Below are 20,700 nucleotides of genomic sequence, written 5' to 3'. Positions count from 1 at the left end.
GCCTCACTGCCGACTCCTTGCCCATGTGCCTGCTCTGGCCGGGAACTCCCCCCTTCCAATTTGACAGACCACCACTCTCCCCACCTTCAAAAGCCTCGGAACAGCCTTCCCCAAATAAGCCTTAATTTCCCCTACTGCCTCTTCCTTCTGCCTCCCCAATGCACTTCTATCTATACCATTTAATCACTTGCTAGTCACCCCACCTTCAGCCCTATAGCCCTTAGATAAATATCCATCATTCATTTTAATGTTTGTCTTCCCCCTCTAAACTGCAAGCTGCCCTGGGAAGGGAGCATATCTACCTACTCTTTTGTATTGGAAACTCCCAAGTGCTTAGTTCAGTGCTCTGCACACAATAAGTGTTCGGTAAGAGAAGATAAAGCACTATCAGAAGACTCCTAGGTTCTACTCCTAGGTTCTACTCCCGGCTCTGCCGCTTGTCTCCTGTGTGACCTCAGACAAGTCACTTTACTTCTCTGTGCCTCAGTTACCTCACCTGTAAAACAGGGATTAAGACTGTGAGCCCCATGTGGGACATGGACTGTGACCAAGCTGATTAGCTTGCGTCTAACCCAGTACATAGTACAGTGTCTGACACATAGTATACACTTTACAAGTAATACTGATTGAACGGCCGCTGGATGGGGGCGTAGTCTAGTCCACTCCAAAATGCCCCGGTTCTCGCCATGCCTCTCCCCAGCGCAACCTGACCCCGGCCAACTGAGCAGGTATTTGGGGAGCTCTCCCCACATGGCATCTGGCCTGATGTAAGGAACCTCATTGGCTTGTAGTAGTCTGGGCAACCATGTTTCGGTGATGGAAGACCTAGTGCTTTGTTTGGTGCCTGGCACATAATAGGTGCTTGGCAAATACCTTAGAGAAAAAAAAAAGCTGTTACCTGTCTAACCAGAATCCCTAGACTAGCTTGCAATTTGATCCGCAAGTGGTGGTGAGCTTGAGCTGATACAAATTGTCCATCCTGAGCTGCTCACAGCAGCCTCCTCCCTATTTTCTAGTGGGTTCCCGGCTCAATTTTTCGCAGCCGGAAACACCAGCCAGCCCCTTCAAAGTGGCAAACAGAACTCATCATTCTAGCGGAAGAACTGCTTGCAGAGAACCCTTACTTAAAATGAGTTTCGGAAAGGCATGCCCTGAGCAACTATTGGAATTTCATTTGAAATCTAAAACCGCACAAGCTACTCTCTAGCTTTTTACTCCTCTAACTCTGACCTCCAAGAAACAACTGTAATTAGGTTTACATTTGTAGACATGCAGTACAGCAATTAGCCAGTAAGGATGATTATAGGGTTCACCTCTCCTGCTATCAATAGATTGTCTTTGTTGCCACAAAACACAGAGTGATTGTCCTGCTCTTTTTTTATGACATGCAATAATTAGAGCGCCTTAGCTAGAATTTTCTGACTGCCACATGCAAAGAGATCAGAATCGGACTGCAATAAAGGCTCTTATATAGGCAACCACAATTTCAGCGGTGTCTCTCGATGCTGCTCTCCTGATCTCAGTCAGTCAGTGACATTTCTTGATTGGCAAACGGAGTGGAAACCAACGGCATCAAAATACAAGTTCTGGACTTGGAAGAAGTTAGACTTGGCGGGACTTTATGCGTCAGCCACCTTTACAGTCGTGCGTATCTCTCGTTTTAGCTATTTGAGTTATCGTGTATTTTATCTTTTGCATTTACACTCTTACTATTTTATTCATTCATTCAATCGTATTTATTGAGGGTTTACTGTGTGCAGAGCACTGTACTAAGGGCTTGAGAAGTACAATTCAGGAACAAATAGAGACAATCCCTGCCCACAACGGGCTCACCCCCTTCTTCCCAATTTACATCCCCTTGCCCATCCATTAGAGGGCAGAGACTATGTTTTTACTTCTGTTATCTGTTCTCAAGTGCCCTATCCAGAGTGGGCAGCCAGCCCAGCACCTTGCCCATGGTGGCCACCCAGAACAGTACCCTGTCCACCATAGATGCAGTCTACAGTGAGCAGCCAGGACAGTGCCCTATCCACAGCGGGTGCCCAACACAGTGCCTTATCCACAGTGAACGACCAGCACGGTGCCCTGTGTGTGTACACAGCTATGTCTTCCAAAAAACACATCACGCTATATCCAGGCACACACGTCTTGTCAGAACATTTCCTAAACCTGCCATTGCATCTTACCCAGAACCCGTCGTCAGGCCACACGCTCTGGTAGGACTCTGGCCCAGTAGCTCCTTGTGCCTGAACCCCAGACTCCCAGAGGAAGGGCGATTCATACACTTCTGCAGAGATCAGTGAAAATCCTTTTCAGGGAAAGATGTAAATCATGTGGAAAGAAAAACACAAACGCATTTGGAAATGAATGTGAAACACTTAACCTCGATGTTCTGCATATCTGGATCGGGATGGGCCCGTTAAATGTGGCAGGAGGAAGAGATTCTGAAGATCTGAATGTGGTTTTCTTTTAAACAACGTCAGATAGACCAGAGGGTCGGGAAGGCTTCTGGCCTAGCCTTCAAGAGAGGCCACATTACCATGGCAACTGTATCACTCCCCTGGATTTGAAAAGAAGGAGGATGCCACTAATAGCAATGAGAGCTGGCAGATAAAATGACCCACCGACCCCTCACGTGGAACATCAGCGGAGCTGCCGTTACCAGCGGTCCTCAGACACCGTCTCAGTAAGTCCCAGAGATTCTTGGGTTTACTGGCTTGTCTTGAGAAGCCTCTTAGTGGTAAGAGTCTGGTCCTGGGAGTCGGAGGACCTGGGTTCATTCCCGTCCCCATCGCTTGTCTGCTGGGTGACTTGGGGCAAATCATTTAATTTCTCTGGCCCTCAGTTCCCTCAACTGCAGAATGGAAATTCAGAGCCTGTTCTCCCTCCCACTTAGACTGTAAGCCCCATGTGGGACCTGATTATCTTGTATCTGCCCCAGTGGAAAGGGCACAGGCTTGGGAGTCAGAGGTCGTGGCTTCTAAACCCGACTCTGTCACTTGTCGGCTGTGTGACTAGACAAGTCACTTAACTTCTCTGTGCCTCAGTAACCTCATCTAAAAATGGGGATTAAGACCGTGAGCCCCTTGTGGGACAACCAGATTACCTTGTATCTCCCCCAGTGCTTAAAACAGTGCTTGGTACATAGCGCTTAAAAATACCATTATTATTATTATTACAGTGCTTGAAACATACAACAGTTATTATCGATTCATATCAGTATTCCTTGAACCCCCTGATGTGACTCTAAATGCATGAGAATTTGGCTGGGCTCCCCCTAGGAAAATGTGTTGTATATATGTATTTAGGCAGAATCTTTGGTTTGAAGCCATACTGTGAATCCCATAATGCCCTGGACTCACTTCTCCAGTAGTCTTAGTGGAAAGTGGCTTAGTGGAAAGATCACGGGCTTGGGAGTCAGAGGATGTGGGTTCTAATCCCGGTTCCGCCACTTGTCTGCTGTGTGACCTTGGGCAAGTCACTTAACTCCTCTGTGCCTGTTACCTCATCTGTAAAATGGGGATTAAAAGTGTGAGCCCCGTGTGGAACAACCTGATAACCCCGTATCTACCCCAGTGCTTAGAACAGTGATTGGCACATAGTAAGTGCTTAACAAATACCATAATTATTATTATTATTATAGTCTGCAAGAGAGGAAGACAGTGAGATTCCCCCTTGGTTTCCACCTTAAGCTCTCTCCCCTTTCTTTTTAAAGATTGTGACTTTGGTAGCCTCTTGGAAATCTTGCGGGATTCCTTCACTGGTCCATATGTTGCATGGGCAGTGGGGACCACTGAATATGAAGTAGTGTGGCCTCCTGGATAGAGCATGGTTCTGGAAGTCAGAAGGACCTGGGCCCTCAGCCCGACTGTGCCACCTGTCTGCTATGTGACCATGGGCAAATCACTTCTCTGTGCCTCAGTTACCTCATCTGTAAAATGGTGATTAAGACTGTGTACCCCATGTGGGACAACCTGATAACCTTCTATCTATCCTGGTGCTTAGAACAGTGCTTGGCACATAGTAAGCGTTTAACAAACACCATCATCATCATGTCTGAAAACTAGATTCCCCTCTGAGCTTGGAGATTTCTGCAGGAATGCCATCAGATCGGTGTGCTTTTCCATTTTTCAAAACTTTGCATGGGTTACTTGCTCTGGAGTCACACCCTACATAAAGCCTGCATTTCCAACTCAACATTCAAGGCTGGACAGGGCTTAAAAATCAAATTTGTCTTCCCAGGATCCTTCTGTCTCTGGACAATGTCCAGGTGGATGTCACTAAGTGAGGGAATTATATGAAATATCAGAATACTTGAGTCGCAATAACAAATCCGCGAGCAAATCCAGTGAATGAAGAAAAGGGAGAAGGAAGCCCATGGTTTTGTTTTCATTTCATTAAATATACATTAGGTTCAATTATGTAGGTTCTTATTTTATATTTACAAAGTTCAAACTGAGTGAAATTCTATATCTTCTTGCCTCTTGCATTTCCCCAATATCTGGCAGGCATCCTGCTTAAGGGACTGATTTCAGGGCCTTATTCAGAGAGCCAGCTCCAAATGGAAATGGCCCTGTGGGAGTTCAGGAGATAGCAAGAATAGATTACCCAGCCTGATTTACTCAATTCAGAGAGCCGCTGGGTCGAGCCAAGGGAATGGAAAATGATCTCTGGGGCCAGATGAACCTCCCCACTTATTCTGAAAGGGGCTCTGCTCTGCTCCTTGGTACCTCTCTAGATGTGCATTTTTAAGGTATGGGAAAGTTGTCCCCTGCATTTTGAATGATTAATCCAATTCATTCTAGCTTTTCCTCCGGCAGTTGAAATGTCACGGAGTTTATTATGTTTCAGTCTTCTCTATTTCATTATTTTGAGCAACCCAGTTTTTACTGGCATTTTCAGGTGAGGCTAAAGGGTAGCCCGTATTGGGGGCCTTTAAGGAAAATGAAGCCTGGTGATTCCCCTGAGCCCCTTCGAAGACCTTATTTAATCACAAACGGCCCTTTAGTACTGATAAGAGTCTGAGATGCCTTTCACGTGAGTCTGAGTGAATCAATCAGTAGGATGTATGGAGCACTTACCGTGTGCAGAACACTCAGCTGTGTGACTGTGGGCAAGTCACTTCACTTTTCTGTGCCTCAGTTACCTCATCTGTAAAATGGGGATTAACTGTGAGCCTCACGTAGGACAACCTGATTACCCTGTATCTACCCCAGCGCTTAGAACAGTGCTCGGCACATAGTAAGCGCTTAACAAATGCCAACATTATTATTATTACTAAGCACTTGGGAAAGCACAATAGAGTTAGTATTCATTCAATAGTATTTATTGAGCACTTACTGTGTGCAGAGCACTGTACTAAGTGCTTGGAATGTACAATTTGGCAACAGATAGAGACAATCCCTGCCCAATGACGGGCTCACAGTCTAACCACGACCCTTGCCCTCAAAAACTTACACTCTGGCTGGGGAGATAGACACTAGAATACATTTATATTGATGCCTGTATACTTGTTTTGATGTGTATATATCTATAATTCTATTTATCTATATTGATGACTGTTTATTTTAAGGTCTGTTTCACCCCTTCTAGACCTTAAGCCCGTTGTGGGCATGTATTGTCTTTCTTTATTGCTGAATTGTACTTTCCAAGCACTTAGTACAGTGCTCTGCACACAGTAAGTGCTCAATAAATACGATTGAATGAATGAATGAATGAAAATAACAGGTAACATTTTGGAACTAGACCAATCTTGAGACATGAGATGGTTTCACTATCCTCCCTCCTTAAAGGAAAGGGAGAATCAAATTTATAATAATAAGAATGATGATGGTATTTATTAAGCACTTACTATGTGCCAGACACTGAACTAAACACTAGGGTAGATAAAGGCAAATTCATTCAATAGTATTTATTGAGCGCTTACTATGTACAGAGCACTGTACTAAGCGCTTGGAATGTACAGTTTGGCAACAGATAGAGACAATCCCTGACCAAAGACGGGCTCACAGTCTAAACAGGGGAGATAGTCCCTGTCCCACGTGGGGCTCACAGCCTCAATCCCCATTTTTCAGATGAGGTCACTGAGGCACAGAGAAGTGACTTGCCCAAGGTCACACAGCAGACAAGTGGCAGAGCCGGGATTAGAACTCATGACTTTATGACTCCCAGGCCCGTGATCTGTCTTCTGTGCCATGCTGGGAGGGAGGGAAGGATGGATGATGCAAGTCCAACATCTTGGACTACTCATTTACACCAACAACAGGGTGAGAAGGAGAAGTAACATCACGAGGGTGGATGCCCCTGAAAGTCTCCCTGAAGACTAGAAAACTAAAATCACTCGTTATGGGCAGGGAATGTGTTTGTTTATTCTTGAGTTATACTCGCCCAAGTTCTTAGTACAGGGCTCTGCCCAGAGTAAGTGCTCAATAAATACAATTCAATGAATAAGTGAATCAATCAATAATATTTATTGAGCCTTTACTCTGTGCAGAACACCGGGAAGCAGTTCCCTCATCTGTAAAATGGGGATGAAGACTGTGAGCCCCACGGGGGACAACCTGATTACCCTGTATCTACCCCAGTGCTTAGAACAGTGCTTGGGACATAGTAAGCACTTAACAAATACCAAAATTATTATTATTATTACTTCTCTGTCCCTCAGTTACCTCATCTGAAAAATGGGGATTAAGACTGTGAGTCCCACATGTGACAAGCTGATCACCTTGTATTCCCCCCCCCAGCGCTTAGAACAGTGCTTTGCACATAGTAAGCACTTAACAAATACCATTATTATTATTATTATCTGTAACCAAGTTATCTCATCTATAAAATGGGGATTAAGACTGTGAGCCCCATGTGGGACAGGGACTATGTCCAACCCGATTTGCTTGTATCCACTCCAGCGCTTAGTACAGTGCCTGGCACATAGTAAGGGCTTAACAAATACCATAACTACTATAATTATTATTATTATTACAATAGAATTAGTTGAAACAATTCTTGTCTTTAAAGAGCTTATGATCTAGTGGGGGAGGTAGACACTAAAATAAATTACAGGGGGATCAAACAACCAAATATAATAATAATAATAATGATGCTGGTATTTGTTAAGTGCTTACTATGTGCAGAGCACTGTTCTAAGCACTGGGGTAGATACAGGGTCAACAGATTGTCCCACTTGAGGCTCACAGTTAATCCCCACTTTACAGATGATAGAACTGAGGCACAGAGAAGTGAAGTGACTTGCCCACAGTCACACAGCTGACAAGTGGCAGAGCTGGGATTCGAACTCGTGACCTCTGACTCCCAAGCTCAGGCTCTTTCCACTAAGCCATGCTGCTTCCTAGTGTAAGGGTTGCTCCCCTTACATATAAGGATATGTAAGGGGAGGTGGGGCAAGTGCTTAGGAAGTAAAGACATAAAGTCATAGGAGGTGTATTAATAAGAGAAATAGGATGGAGAGATTAATCAAGGAAGGCTTCCTAGAGAATATTTGAATTGAATAGGATTTTGGAGGAACTAATCAATAGTAATACTAATAGGATTAGCTAAGTACTTACTATGTGTCAAGCACTCCTCTAAGCCCTGGGGTAGGTACAGCTAATCAGGTTGGACACGGTCCCTGTCCCAGGTGGGCTTTACAGACTTAATCCCCATTTTACAGATGAGGTAGCTGAGGCCCAGAGAAGTGAAATGTTTTCCCCAAGGTCACACAGCAGACAAGTGGCAGAGCCGGGATTAGAACCTGGGGTCCTTCTGACTCCCAGGCCTGTGTTCTATCCAGTAGGCATCACTGCTTCTCGCTAGTATTTATCGAGTGCTTATTGTGTGCCGAGCACTGTAGGAAGAGTTTAGGAGAGTAGAGTACAGTGCGCCTGATCCGTGCCCCTGAGGAGTTTACAATCTAGTGGAAGTTTAAAGATGGGGAGAGCGGTGGTCTGCCAAAAGTGAATAGGGAGGAAGATTAAAAGAATCCTCTGGACCAAAGGGTTGCAACCAGATTCAAGGCAGTTATGCTCTGACTGCAGATTAATCTGAGACCCAAATGGCTGCAGAGAATCATGGTTTCCATCTGGGAAAACCTGGCCAGAGAAGCACGAGAATGAACTACGTTTCTTGAAAATGAGTAATCCTTCCCAATTATTTTTTCTGGTATTTGTTAAAGCGCTTGCTAAGTGCCAGGCACTGAACTAAGTGCTGGGATAGATGCCAGCTAATCAGGTTGGACACAGTCCCTGTCCCACGTGGGGCTCAGGATTTTAATCTCCATTTTACAGATGAGGTAACTGAGGCGCAGAGAGGTGAAGTGACTCACCCAAGGTCACACAGCAGACAAATGGCAGAGCTGGGATTAGAACTCAGGCCCTTCTGACTCCCAGACCCGTGCTGTACCCGCTGGACCACGCTGCTCCATCCGACTCTCGGACCAGCGCTCTATCCATTAGACCACACTGCTTCGCAATGAAAATGCCATGTTTTAATCACCCAGTAGTTTCTGAGTCATCCAGAGAGAAGCCCTGTAAATTGTTCTTCTACTGCAGCAGCAGAACCCTCATAGAGCCAAATGAGAGTTGATTTTAAGCATTCATATAAATGGCTCCTCATTACTGCATTATTAATAAACGAGGTTGGGGCTTAGGTTCTAGGTCATTGTTGTACATCAGTTAACATAACTGTATCATCTTTATTATTTAAGCATTCATCATGGAAATATTATTCCTTAGCCAAATTCGATCATTTTTCACATATTAATTAAAATACGCATCTCATGAAATCTTAATGGGCTGCAGTACTAGTCTAGAATGTAGCCGAGGGTGGATGTAAAAGCGGATGAGGAGCCGCGCGATCTAGTGGATAGAGCACAGGCCTGGGAGCCAGAGGACCTGGATTCTAATACCGGCTCTGCTACTTGTCTGCCGCGTGACCTTGGGCAAGTCACTTCACTTCTCTGGACCTCAGTCACCTCATCTGCAAAATGGAGATTAAGACTGTGAGCCCCATGAGGGACATGGACTGTTTCCAACCAGCTTATCGTCTATCTACCCCAGTGCTTAGTTCAGTGCCTGCCACAGAGTAAGCACTTAACAAATACCATAAAAAAAAAAGGGAACTGCTAAAGCAGATACTCTTTCCTGCATGATTAATGGGGAAAAAGACAGAACAGAAACCCATTTCTCTACGGGAGATCAGTTCTCACACCAGTGGATCTGATTCTTCTCTGACTCTCTTCTGTGTCACCCTGACTTGCTCCCTTTATTCACCCCCCTTCCCAGCCCCACGGCACTTATGTACATATCTATAATTTATTTACGTATATTGATGTCCGTCCCCCCTTTAGACTGTAAGCTCATTGTGGGCAGATACATTGTCTATCTGTTATCTTGTTATATTGTACTCTCCCAAGTGCTTAGTACAGTGTTCTGCACACAGTAAGCACTCAATAAATATGATCGTATGAATGAATTAATGGGTTCCCTCTGGGGATTGCTGAGATAAGGGAAAGAGGAGAAAGAACTGTCAGGAAAAGCAACGTTTGGTTTTCCTGGCCTTGCAGATGTTATTCTCGGACCCCATACATTCGAAGAGGGAAAGGAGGGATAGATGTCCCTTGTTTGAAGGCTTTCCCACAAGATCCACGGTTACTTCACTCATCTGAGACCAGGCTGCTTGCTGGAGGGATAGGGCGGGTTAGGAAATCGTGATAATCCAATTTCATGAATCAAGAGACTTCATATGAAAATGAGGCACTGCTTGATGATTAAGCCAAGTTGACACTTTTTACACCAACGACCTTCAGTTGTATCAGTAACCATTTTCTTCAACATACGGGTCGAATCAAATAATAACTGTGGCATTTAAGGGTTTACTATGTGCCAATCCCTGTGCAAAACACTGGGGAAGATGCAATGCAATCAGATCAGAGTCCCTGTCCCACATGGGGCAGGGAGAACAACTATTTTCTCCTCATTTAGCAGCAGAGGAGACTGAGCCACATAGAAGTTGAGTGACTTATCCAAGGTCAAACATCAGGCAGATGGCAGAGCTAGGGTTAGAACCTAGGTCCCCTGCTTCCCAGTTCTGTCTTCTCGCCACAAGACCACACTGCTTCTCGAGATAATGTGGATTCATTCTGATGGCCAGATAAAACACATTAAAATCACGTGTTACAGCAAGATTTGGGTCACGAAGAGAATTTACTCCCCCGGTAGACGAGGAACGTTGGGGCTGAAAGCAGGCTGTCGCTTTTGGTAACCAGCCTGGAGAAATCTATTTTTCAGACCCAACTCAGGGGGAGTTTGCTGAAAATAAGATGGAAGAAGTTCCCGTTCTACCCCCGGCCCTGTCCTCCCGGCCCCACTCCACCTGCCCCTGGCCACGGACGTCAGCTGGCCCGGCCACCTCAGGAGCTGGACGTCCCACCGCTGCCAAAGGGGACCGACTGGAAGGTGGTCGGGAGATCGTCCTGGGGGCTGCCCTTCTGGGGTTTCCTTCCTGGAGGCGGACCAGATCCCGGGGCAGTCTGGACCATGATGGCGATAGTCGGCTCCTGCTGCTGCCTCGGAGAGGCATTTGTGTGCCTCAATCCATCTTGCTTAATCAGAGGTACTTATTGAGTGCTTACTGTGTGCAGAGCACCGTACTAAGCCCTTGGGAGACACGTTTCTTGCCCGCGATGAGCTTCCGCCTGAACCGTCTTGTTCGGCAGGAAGCAGAACGTTTGGGCGGTGGACCATCCATTCGCCTGGCTTCTTCGTGCCCTCGGCTGCTCTACGAGGGGTACAGATAGAAGCAGCGAAGAGAAGCTTAGAGAAGCAGCGTGGCTTAGAGAAGCTGAGAGAAGCTTAGAGAAGAAGCGTGGCTCAGTGGAAAGAGCATGGGCTTGGGAGCCAGAGGTCATGGGTTCGAATCCCAGCTCTGCCACTTGTCAGCTGTGTGGCTGTGGGAAAGTCACTTAAATTCTCTGTGCCTCAGTTCCCTCATCTGTAAAATGGGGATGAAGATTGTGAGCCTCATGTGGGACAACCTGATTACCTTGTATACCCCAGCGCTTAGAACAGTGCTCTGCACATAGTAAGCGCTTAACAAATACCAACATTATTATTATTAGATAGTCTCCCTGATCAGGATGGCAGCTGGACCTCAAAATCCCCTCCCTGGGTCAGTGTGGTTCAGTCTCTAGAGAAAGATGTCTCCTTCACAGAATTAAGTTGTCTGTCTCTCTGGCGCCCAGTGGGCAGGCCCTTCCCTCAAAGCTGCTGGACTTTGCTTTCCTGAGCTGGAGTAGACAGGTCCAAGCCTCTGCGGGTTAATAGCCCATAATCTTCACCATAACATCTTTGGATGGACCTGATGGATGAACCAGGACTGCAGACCTCAGGACCAAGAAGCTGCTTTGGAGGAATTGATTATAGAACTAAGGACTTGGGCACCGCCGCACACGTTCTCTCGTCCCTGCCAGACATGTTCCCGCTGGGGAAGAGCCTCGAGGAATTGAGAAGCTGCACCCAGAGGAATTGATTATGGAGCTGGTGGTTTGGGCGTCGCCCCTCACACTCTTTCATCCCTGCCAGACGTGATCCTCTGGGAAAGTAGCGGCAACAAGCAAGTAGGCAGACAGGGGTGTGAAGTGCGTGTGCTGTCTTGGCCCACGTTAGCCAGCCACAGGCGGAAGCCGGGACTAGAATCCTTGGTCTCCCGATTGCCAGACTGGGCTCTTCCCGCCGGACCAGGCTATAACGTCTCTAGAGTGGAACCGAACCTGGAATGAGCCAGTCGATTCCGAGTTGACACCTTTGGAGGCATTGGCAGTTCCTTGGTGTCCAGAGGTTGCCAGATGGGTAAACCTGGAGGTCCTGGCCTTGCTGAGCCTGTACTGGGATGGGGGAGGGTAAGTGCAGGAAGGGGCTTAAAAAGAAAAGGGGGCGGGGCAGGGAGGGATTCATCTTGATTGAAGGTTTTTTTAAAAAAATTGGTTTCTGTTAAACACTTAAATGCCAGGCACTGTACTAAGCACTAGGATAGGTTCAAGCTAATCACGTTGGACACAGTCCCCGACCCACATGGGGCTCACAGTCTTAATTCCCATCTTACAGATGAGGTAACTGAGGCACAGAGAAGTTAAGCAGCTTGCCCACAGACAAGGGGTAAATTTAGGATTAGAACCCAGGTCATTCTAACCTCCAGGCCCGTGCTTTATCCACGAGGCCCCTCTGCTTCTCATGTTGAGGAGTTGACGTTTAAATCAGAGTTTCTGAGAGAGGGACCATGCTAGGAAGGGAGCACAAGACCTGTTTTGAGCTAAATGAAATTTGAAAAACCCTCAGATGCTAGATTCTACCTCAGAGGACCAAATGGGACAAGGAAAGATTATTTGTATCCTCCCCAGCACTTAGTAGAGTGTCTGGCACATAGCACACGCTTAACCAATGTTATTATTATTACTACTATCCCCTGTCCATGCCTCTTCCAGCCCAGAGTCATCCTAACTGCAGCTCTAGCTGGGAACCCTCTCCAGAAGAGTGAGACAACGGAGAGCCTGGACACTCCCAAACCCCAGCAGGCTTAGCTTGGGACCTCCCTGGCTGAGGTGGGCTACAGGTAAGCTCGGTCCAGTTAAAACCTTGGGGTTTTACCTCTCCAGAAAACCCGGTGGAGCAAAGCCTGGCCATCAAACATGGGGACGGTGGGTGGGGTGGTTGGTTGTCCAGTTGCAGCCAGGCCGTGTCCCTTGACTAGCATGGATTCCACATCGGGTACCTTTAAATCGGGTATTTTTTATTTTAAAAGCCCAACTCTATTCCTCCTCAGCCCACGCTTTCGGGGACCCAGGAGGAGGATTTATCGACAGTGCCGCGTTGGAAAGGATCAGGGGTCCGCCGGGAGACACGCTCCACGATTCGAAAGGTTCTGCACCCTTTCACGAAGAACCATTCTGCGTGCTATGATGACACTGTTACATTCATTCATTCGATCAGTCATATTTCTGGAGCATTTACTATGAGCAGAGCACTGTACTAATCTCTTGGGAAAGTACAATAGAACAATAAACGGTGACATTCCCTGCCCACAATGAGTCTAGGGGGAGGGAGATGGACATCAATACTTATAAAATTACAGATATGTACATAAGTGCTGTGGGGATGGGAGGGGGGAAGAACAAAGGTAGTAAGGGCAACGAAGAAGGGAGTGGGAGATGAAGAAAAGTGGGGCTCAGAGTTGGAAGCCCTCTCGGAGGAGATGTGCCTTCAATAAAGGGGGGAAAGTAACTGTTACTTAAAAGTAACGTTAAAGATACGTCCCGGCTCTGCCACTTGTCAGCTGTGTGACTGCTGTCAAGTCACTTCACTTCTCTGTGCCTCAGTTCCCTCATCTGTAAAATGGGGATGAAGATCGTGAGCCTCACGTGGGACAACCCGGTTAGCCGACATTCATTCATTCATTCATTCAATAGTATTTATTGAGCGCTTACTATGTGCAGAGCACTGTACTAAGCGCTTGGGATGAACAAGTCGGCAACAGATAGAGACAGTCCCTGCCGTTTGACGGGCTTACAGTCTAATCGGGGGAGACGGACAGACAAGAACAATGGCACTAAACAGCGTCAAGGGGAAGAACATCTCGTAAAAACAATGGCAACTAAATAGAATCGAGGCGATGTACAATTCATTAACAAAATAAATAGGGTAACGAAAATATATACAGTTGAGCGGACGAGTACAGTGCTGTGGGGATGGGAAGGGAGAGGTGGAGGAGCAGAGGGAAAAGGGGAAGATGAGGCTTTAGCTGCGGAGAGGTAAAGGGGGGATGGCAGAGGGAGTAGAGGGGGAAGAGGAGCTCAGTCTGGGAACGCCTCTTGGAGGAGGTGATTTTTAAGTAAGGTTTTGAAGAGGGAAAGAGAATCAGTTTGGCGGAGGTGAGGAGGGAGGGCGTTCCAGGACCGCGGGAGGACGTGACCCGGGGGTCGACAGCGGGATAGGCGAGACCGAGGGACGGCGAGGAGGTGGGCGGCGGAGGAGCGGAGCGTGCGGGGTGGGCGGTAGAAAGAGAGAAGGGAGGAGAGGTAGGAAGGGGCAAGGTGATGGAGAGCCTTGAAGCCTAGAGTGAGGAGTTTTTGTTTGGAGCGGAGGTCGATAGGCAACCACTGGAGTTGTTTAAGAAGGGGAGTGACATGCCCAGATCGTTTCTGCAGGAAGATGAGCCGGGCAGCGGAGTGAAGAATAGACCGGAGCGGGGCGAGAGAGGAGGAAGGGAGGTCAGAGAGAAGGCTGACACAGTAGTCTAGCCGGGATATAACGAGAGCCCGTAATAGTAAGGTAGCCGTTTGGGTGGAGAGGAAAGGGCGGATCTTGGCGATATTGTAGAGGTGAAACCGGCAGGTCTTGGTAACGGATAGGATGCGTGGGGTGAACGAGAGGGACGAGTCAAGGATGACACCGAGATTGCGGGCCTGCGGGACGGGAAGGATGGTCGTGCCATCCACGGTGATGGAGAAGTCTGGGAGCGGACCGGGCTTGGGAGGGAAGATGAGGAGCTCAGTCTCGCTCATGTTGAGTTTTAGGTGGCGGGCCGACATCCACGTGGAGACGTCCCGGAGGCAGGAGGAGATGCGAGCCTGAAGGGAGGGGGAGAGGACAGGGTCGGAGATGTAGATCTGCGTGTCATCTGCGTAGAGATGGTAGTCAAAGCCGTGAGAGCGGATGAGTTCACCGAGGGAGTGAGTGTAAATGGAGAACAGAAGAGGGCCAAGAACTGACCCTTGAGGAACTCCAACAGTTAAAGGATGGGAGGGGGAGGAGGCTCCAGCGTAGGAGACCGAGAATGATCGGCCAGAGAGGTAAGAGGAGAACCAGGAGAGGACAGAGTCCGTGAAGCCAAGGTGAGATAAGGTATGGAGGAGGAGGGGATGGTCGACAGTGTCAAAGGCAGCAGAGAGGTCAAGGAGGATCAGAATGGAGTAGGAGCCATTGGATTTGGCAAGAAGGAGGTCATGGGTGACCTTAGAGAGAGCAGTCTCGGTAGAGTGGAGGGGACGGAAGCCAGATTGGAGGGGGTCTAGGAGAGAATGGGAGTTAAGGAATTCTAGGCATCGATTGTAGACGACTCGTTCTAAGATTTTGGAAAGGAAGGGTAGTAGGGAGATAGGACGATAACTGGAGGGGGAAGTGGGGTCAAGAGCGGGTTTTTTTTAGGATGGGGGAGACGTGGGCATGTTTGAAGGCAGAGGGGAAGGAGCCCTTGGAGATTGAGTGGTTAAAAATAGAAGTTAAGGAAGGGAGGAGGGCAGGGGCGACGGTTTTAAGAAGGTGAGAGGGAATGGGGTCCGAGGCACAGGTGGAGGGGGTGGCACTTGCGAGGAGGGAGGAGATCTCCTCTGAGGATACTGCAGGGAAGGATGGGAAAGTAGGGGAGGGGGTTGATGGGGGGGAGGGGAGAGGCGGAGGGGTGACTTTGGGGAGCTCAGACCTGATCGTGTTGATTTTCGTGAGGAAATAGGTGGCCAGATCATTGGGGGTGAGAGATGGGGGAGGGGGAGGAACAGGGGGCCTAAGGAGAGAGTTAAAGGTCCGGAACAATCGGCGGGGGTGACGGGCATGGGTGTCGATGAGGGAGGAGGAGAAGCTTTGCCTGGCGGAGGAGAGGGCAGAGTTAAGGCAGGAAAGGATAAATTTGAAGTGTGTGAGGTCGGCTCGGTGCTTGGACTTTCGCCAGCAGCGCTCAGCAGCTCGAGCATAGGAGCGTAGGAGGCGGACGGAGGAGGTGATCCGGGGCTGTGGGTTAGTGGAGCGAGAGCGGCGGAGGGAAAGGGGGGCGAGAGAGTCGAGATGAGTAGAGAGGGTGGAGTTGAGAGCGGAGACCCGCTCGTCGAGAGTGGGAAGAGAGGACAGGGCGGCAAGGTGAGGCGAGATGCTATTGGAAAGACGGATGGGATCGAGAGAGCGGAGGTCTCTGTGGGGCAGTAGCGAAGATTTTCAGGGGGAGGGAGTGTGAGAGATGAGGCAGGTGAGAAGGTTATGGTCAGAGAGAGGGATTTCAGAGTCGGTGAGGGAGGAGATAGTGCAGCGGTAGGAGATGATGAGATCGAGGGTGTGACCGAGTCGGTGAGTGGGCGCGGTATGGTAGAGGAGGAGGTCGGCAGAGTCGAGGAGGGATAGCAGGCGGGCGGCAGAGGAGTCGTCGGGTACGTCCGTATGGATGTTGAAGTCTCCAAGGATCAGAGTGGGCAGAGAGAAGGAGAGGAGGAAGGTGAGAAAGGGGTCAAGGTGGTTGAAGAAGTCGGAGGTGGGACCGGGAGGGCGGTAGATGACGGCGACAAGTAACTGGAGTGGGTGGTAGAGGCGAATGATATGGGCATCTACCCCAGCGCTTAGAACAGTGATCTGCACATATTAAGCGCTTAACAAATACTATCGTTATGATTATTGTAATTATTAAAGTCCACCTGTTGCTTTAAGGTTGGCAAAGGGATGTCCTCGATTATTTAGTGCGGTCAGAGGCCGTGCCAACAAGCAAGTCCGGCTCAGACCGCCCAAGAATTGGCAGTGGGGTCTCTAGACCCTCTGAACCCCTAAAAGCAGCGTGGCTCAGTGGAAAGAGGCCGGGCTTGGGAGTCAGAGGTCAGGGGTTCGAATCCCGGCTCGGCCACTCGTCAGCTGGGTGACCGTGGGCAAGTCACTTCACTTCTCTGGGCCTCAGCGACCTCATCTGCAAAATGGGGATGAAGACTGGGAGCCTCACGTGGGACCACCTGATCGCCCCGTATCTCCCCCAGCGCTTAGAACAGTGCTCTGCACATAGTAAGGGCTTAACAAATACCAACATTATCATTATGCTCTCCCCCTTATCAGCTGTGTGACTGTGGGCAAGTCACTTCACTTCTCTGGGCCTCAGTTCCCTCATCTGTAAAATGGGGATGAAGACTGGGAGCCTCACGGGGGACAACCTGATTCCCCTGTATCTCCCCCAGCGCTTAGAACAGTGCTCTGCACATAGTAAGCGCTTAACAAATCCCAACGTTATTATTATTATTATTTAAAAGCCGGCTAGTAGGTATGGGCCGGGCGCCAGGGTTCCGCGGCCGCCCGCTGCTAGTTCCACAGGTGGCCACGAGAGGGCAGCAGAGAGGGGGAAGCCGACCCAGCCAAAGCCACAGTGGCTCCCCATGCGGGCAGCATTTTTCAAATCATGAGTTCAGCTTTCCCCAGTGGCCCAAAGGGAAACGTTTGACACATTCAGCTCGGGGCTACGCTTTATTCAGAGCTGACATTCATATTGAGAAGCAGCGCGACTCAGTGGCAAGAGCCCGGGCTTGGGAGCCGGAGGTCATGGGTTCGAATCCCAGCTCCGGTGACCGTGGGCCAGTCACTTCTCTGGGCCGCAGTTCCCTCATCTGGAAAATGGGGATGAAGACCGAGCCTCACGTGGGACAACCTGATCGCCCTGTATCTCCCCCGGAGCTTAGAATAGTGCTCTGCACATAGTAAGCGCTTAACAGATACCGACATTATCGTTATTATTATTATTATTGTATTTAGAGATGTGGGCAGGGAAAGCGTCTATTGTTCTATTATACTCTCCCAAATGCTTAGCAGAGTGCTCTGGATGCAGGAAGTGCTCAATAATTAGGATTGATTGGCTGACACACCCCTGGGGGTGAAGTTTATAAATGTCTGCGAGTGTGGCAGAAAGGACTAGAGTGTTAGCCGCGGTCCCGGCCACCTGTATACACACACACACACACACACACACACACACACACACACACACACACACACACACAGAGCCATGTGTGCTCCCCTGGTGTTATGTCACCAGTTTGTCATTTGTAGCACCACTCTAACTTTTCTGTCTCAGCCTCACTATTTCACAGCTCAAGATCAGTTCCTCCTGTCTGGACTGCAGTCCCACCGGCTGGTCTGTCTCCTGCTGTCTCAATCGGTCAATCAATGGTATTTACTGAGCGCTTATTACATGAAGATGCTACTGAGGCCCGTTTACTTGTTTTGGTGTCTGTCTCCCCCCTTCTAGACTGTGAGTCCGTTGCCTCCCATTGTCAATGTCCCCCGTTTGCACCTGTCCTGCTGTCGACCCCTGGCCCATGTCCCACCGCTGTCCTGAAATGCCCTCCCTCCTCACATCTGCCAAAGTAACTCTCTTCCCCTCTCCAAAGTCCTACTGAGAGCTCACCTCCTCCAGGAGGCCTTCCCAGACTGAGCCTCCCTTTCCCTCTGCTCCTCCTCCCCTCCCCTCCCCCCCACCCTCTGCTCTCCCCCTTTCCCTCCCCCCCACTCTCTGCTCTCCCCCCTTCCCCTCCCCTCAGCACTGTGCTCATTTGTGTATATTATTTATTACCCTATTTATTTTGTTAATAAGGTGTATATCTCCTTGATTCTGTTTATCTTGATGATGGTGTCTTGTTTTTGTTTCGTTCTGTTTTGCTTTGCTGTCTCCCCCATTTAGACTGTGAGTCCGTCATTGGGCAGGGATTGTCTCTATCTGTTGCCGAATTCTACATTCCAAGTGCTTAGTACAGTGCTGTGCATGTAGTGAGCGCTCAGTGAATACTATTGAAAGAATGAGGTGTGGGAAGATCTTAGATTCTCCCTGGGTCCTAGCAAGGAATCCTGGGGTCTTTGTCCCGCCCACACATTCAGACACTTTAAAGCAGAGTCAGAAGATCTGAAGCTCTTCTTTTTTAATGGTATTTGTTCAGGCCTGACTATGTGCCAGGCACACTAAGCACCCGGTTAGATGCGAGCTAATCGGATTGGACACAGTCCCTGTCCCACATGGGGCTCACAGTCTTCATCTCCATTTTACAGATGAGGTAACTGAGGCCTAGAGAGATTAAGCGACTGGCTTACGGTCATACCGCAGACAAATGGGGGAGCTGGGATTGGAACGCAGGTCCTTCTGATTCCCAGGCCCGTCCTCTCTCCATTAGACCATGCTGCTTCTCTTTGCTTTGCTCATTAAAATTCAACAGTTCCTCCTGCTGAGATGAGGGAAATACCACTGACCAGCAGATCGTCACCACCGGCTAAAGCAGAAAGCTCATCTTTTTCCAAGTCAGGGAGAGGAACGCAAACGAACCGCGCTGGGGCTGTCACATCGTGTCCGTGCGCCACTGAGGGACCGACTCTCACCTGGCTACTATTCATTCGGCTCAGGCCCGTTTGGACAAGCCGGTCCCTTCCTTCCAGAGCCTTCTCCTCGCTCTCCCGAGCTTCACGAGGCGGATGGGGCCGAGCGTCTCGTACGGGTGGGGGGGGTAGGGGCGGCAGAGGGCCTTTTGTGTGAACCTGACTCCTGCTAACTAGAAAGAGCTGGCAGACCCGCTGCCTCGGGCTGAGGAGAGATAGGTTCCCCTGAGCAGATGGAGTGACACGGATATTGCCAGGATGCCGTTACCTGGCCATCACCCCCTGGGACCGGGGGGCCGGGGAGCTCCCGGCCACGAATGGGAACGGCGGAGAGAAGGTCTCCCCGCCAGGGTCCTCCGCTCTGCCCTCTTCACCCAGCTCACACGAGGAGCGGCCGGGGTCGAGGCGCATGCTGTGCTATCTGCTTGACGAGTGCACAGCCTCCTCTTCGCCCCGTATCGCCCACCTGCTTCTCACCCTCCTCCTCTTCTCTTTTCCTCGGGGTATCGAGGAGTTGAGCAGACAAAGAGCGGGCCCAGGGCAGACTGGCAAAGGAAGCTTTTGGAGTTGGCGGAGGGGTCCTGCTGCCCAGCGGCGTCTCCCCGACCTGGTCCTGGCTCGGCAACGTGGAGGCGGGCGGGCCGGAGCCGAGGAGGTCGAGTCCCGTGCCGACCGTCTGACGTCCCGGCCACCATGCTGCAGCAGATCCTCCGCGACATGTACATTGACCCGGACCTCCTGGCCGAGCTGAGCGACCAGCAGAAGCACATCCTCTTCTACAAGATGAGGGAGGAACAGCTGCGGCGGTGGAACGAGAGGGAAGAAGAAGCGCAAAGGGAGGAGGCTCGATTAGGCATGAGCCGGAAGCTCAAGCAAGGTACCTCGCCCATGCGTGCGTGTGCGTGTCAGCCTGTGGGCGCTCGAGTGAGCGTGTGCATCCTAAGAAGATGTGTTCATTTTGTTGCGGGCAGGGAACGTGTCCGTTTATTGTTGCATGTACTCTCCCAAGTGTTGTGTGCGGTGCTTTGTACACTTTAAGCTCTCGATAAATATCAGATGAATACATGCCCGTCTGAATGTGTGTACAGGGGTGTCAATTCCAAGGAGGAAGGCGTCAATGCCCCCATAGGATGGAGATCGTGGGAACAAAGTCGTTAGCGAAGCTGGAGCCGTGTGACTGGACTCCTGGCTGACGCTCCGACCTTCTGCCTCAGTGGGAAGGAGCTCTGTCAGAGACCCCACTCACATTCTGGGTGCGATCGTGTCTGTGTGTGTCCATTTCCCTGACAGTGTCTGTGTGTAAGAGAGAGTGCCCTCTCAGAGTTGCACCTGGAGAATTTCCAGTACTCATTCATTCAATCAATCATATTTACTGAGCACTTACTGTGTGCAGGGCACCGTACTAAGCGCTTGGAAAGTGCAATTCGGCAACAGAGACGATCCCTGCCCACAACAGTCTCACAGTCTAGAAGGGGGGAGACATGCATCAAAACAAGTAAACAGGCATCAATAGCATCAATATAAATAAATAGAATTATAGATATATACGTATCATTAA

The 20,700-nt window shown here is 49.4% G+C and overlaps 1 protein-coding gene across 1 annotated transcript in view; it reads left to right on the top strand.

Annotated features, from left to right (window-relative positions):
• The first annotated feature begins 19,835 nt into the window (after nt 1–19,835).
• The window catches only part of SH2D4B (SH2 domain containing 4B), a 67,802-nt gene continuing 66,937 nt past the window's right edge, over nt 19,836–20,700 (top strand). Inside the window, exon 1 of the mRNA XM_039911309.1 lies at nt 19,836–19,970. Within this exon, the coding sequence (XP_039767243.1) occupies nt 19,836–19,970 (135 nt within the window). The remainder of the gene's footprint in view (nt 19,971–20,700) is intronic.

The sequence above is a fragment of the Ornithorhynchus anatinus genome, chromosome 3, assembly GCF_004115215.2.
Source record: "Ornithorhynchus anatinus isolate Pmale09 chromosome 3, mOrnAna1.pri.v4, whole genome shotgun sequence".
NCBI classification, from domain to species: Eukaryota; Metazoa; Chordata; class Mammalia; order Monotremata; family Ornithorhynchidae; genus Ornithorhynchus; species Ornithorhynchus anatinus.
The sequence above is the reverse complement of the archived record's forward strand: the minus strand, read 5'-3'. Positions and strand labels throughout refer to the sequence as shown.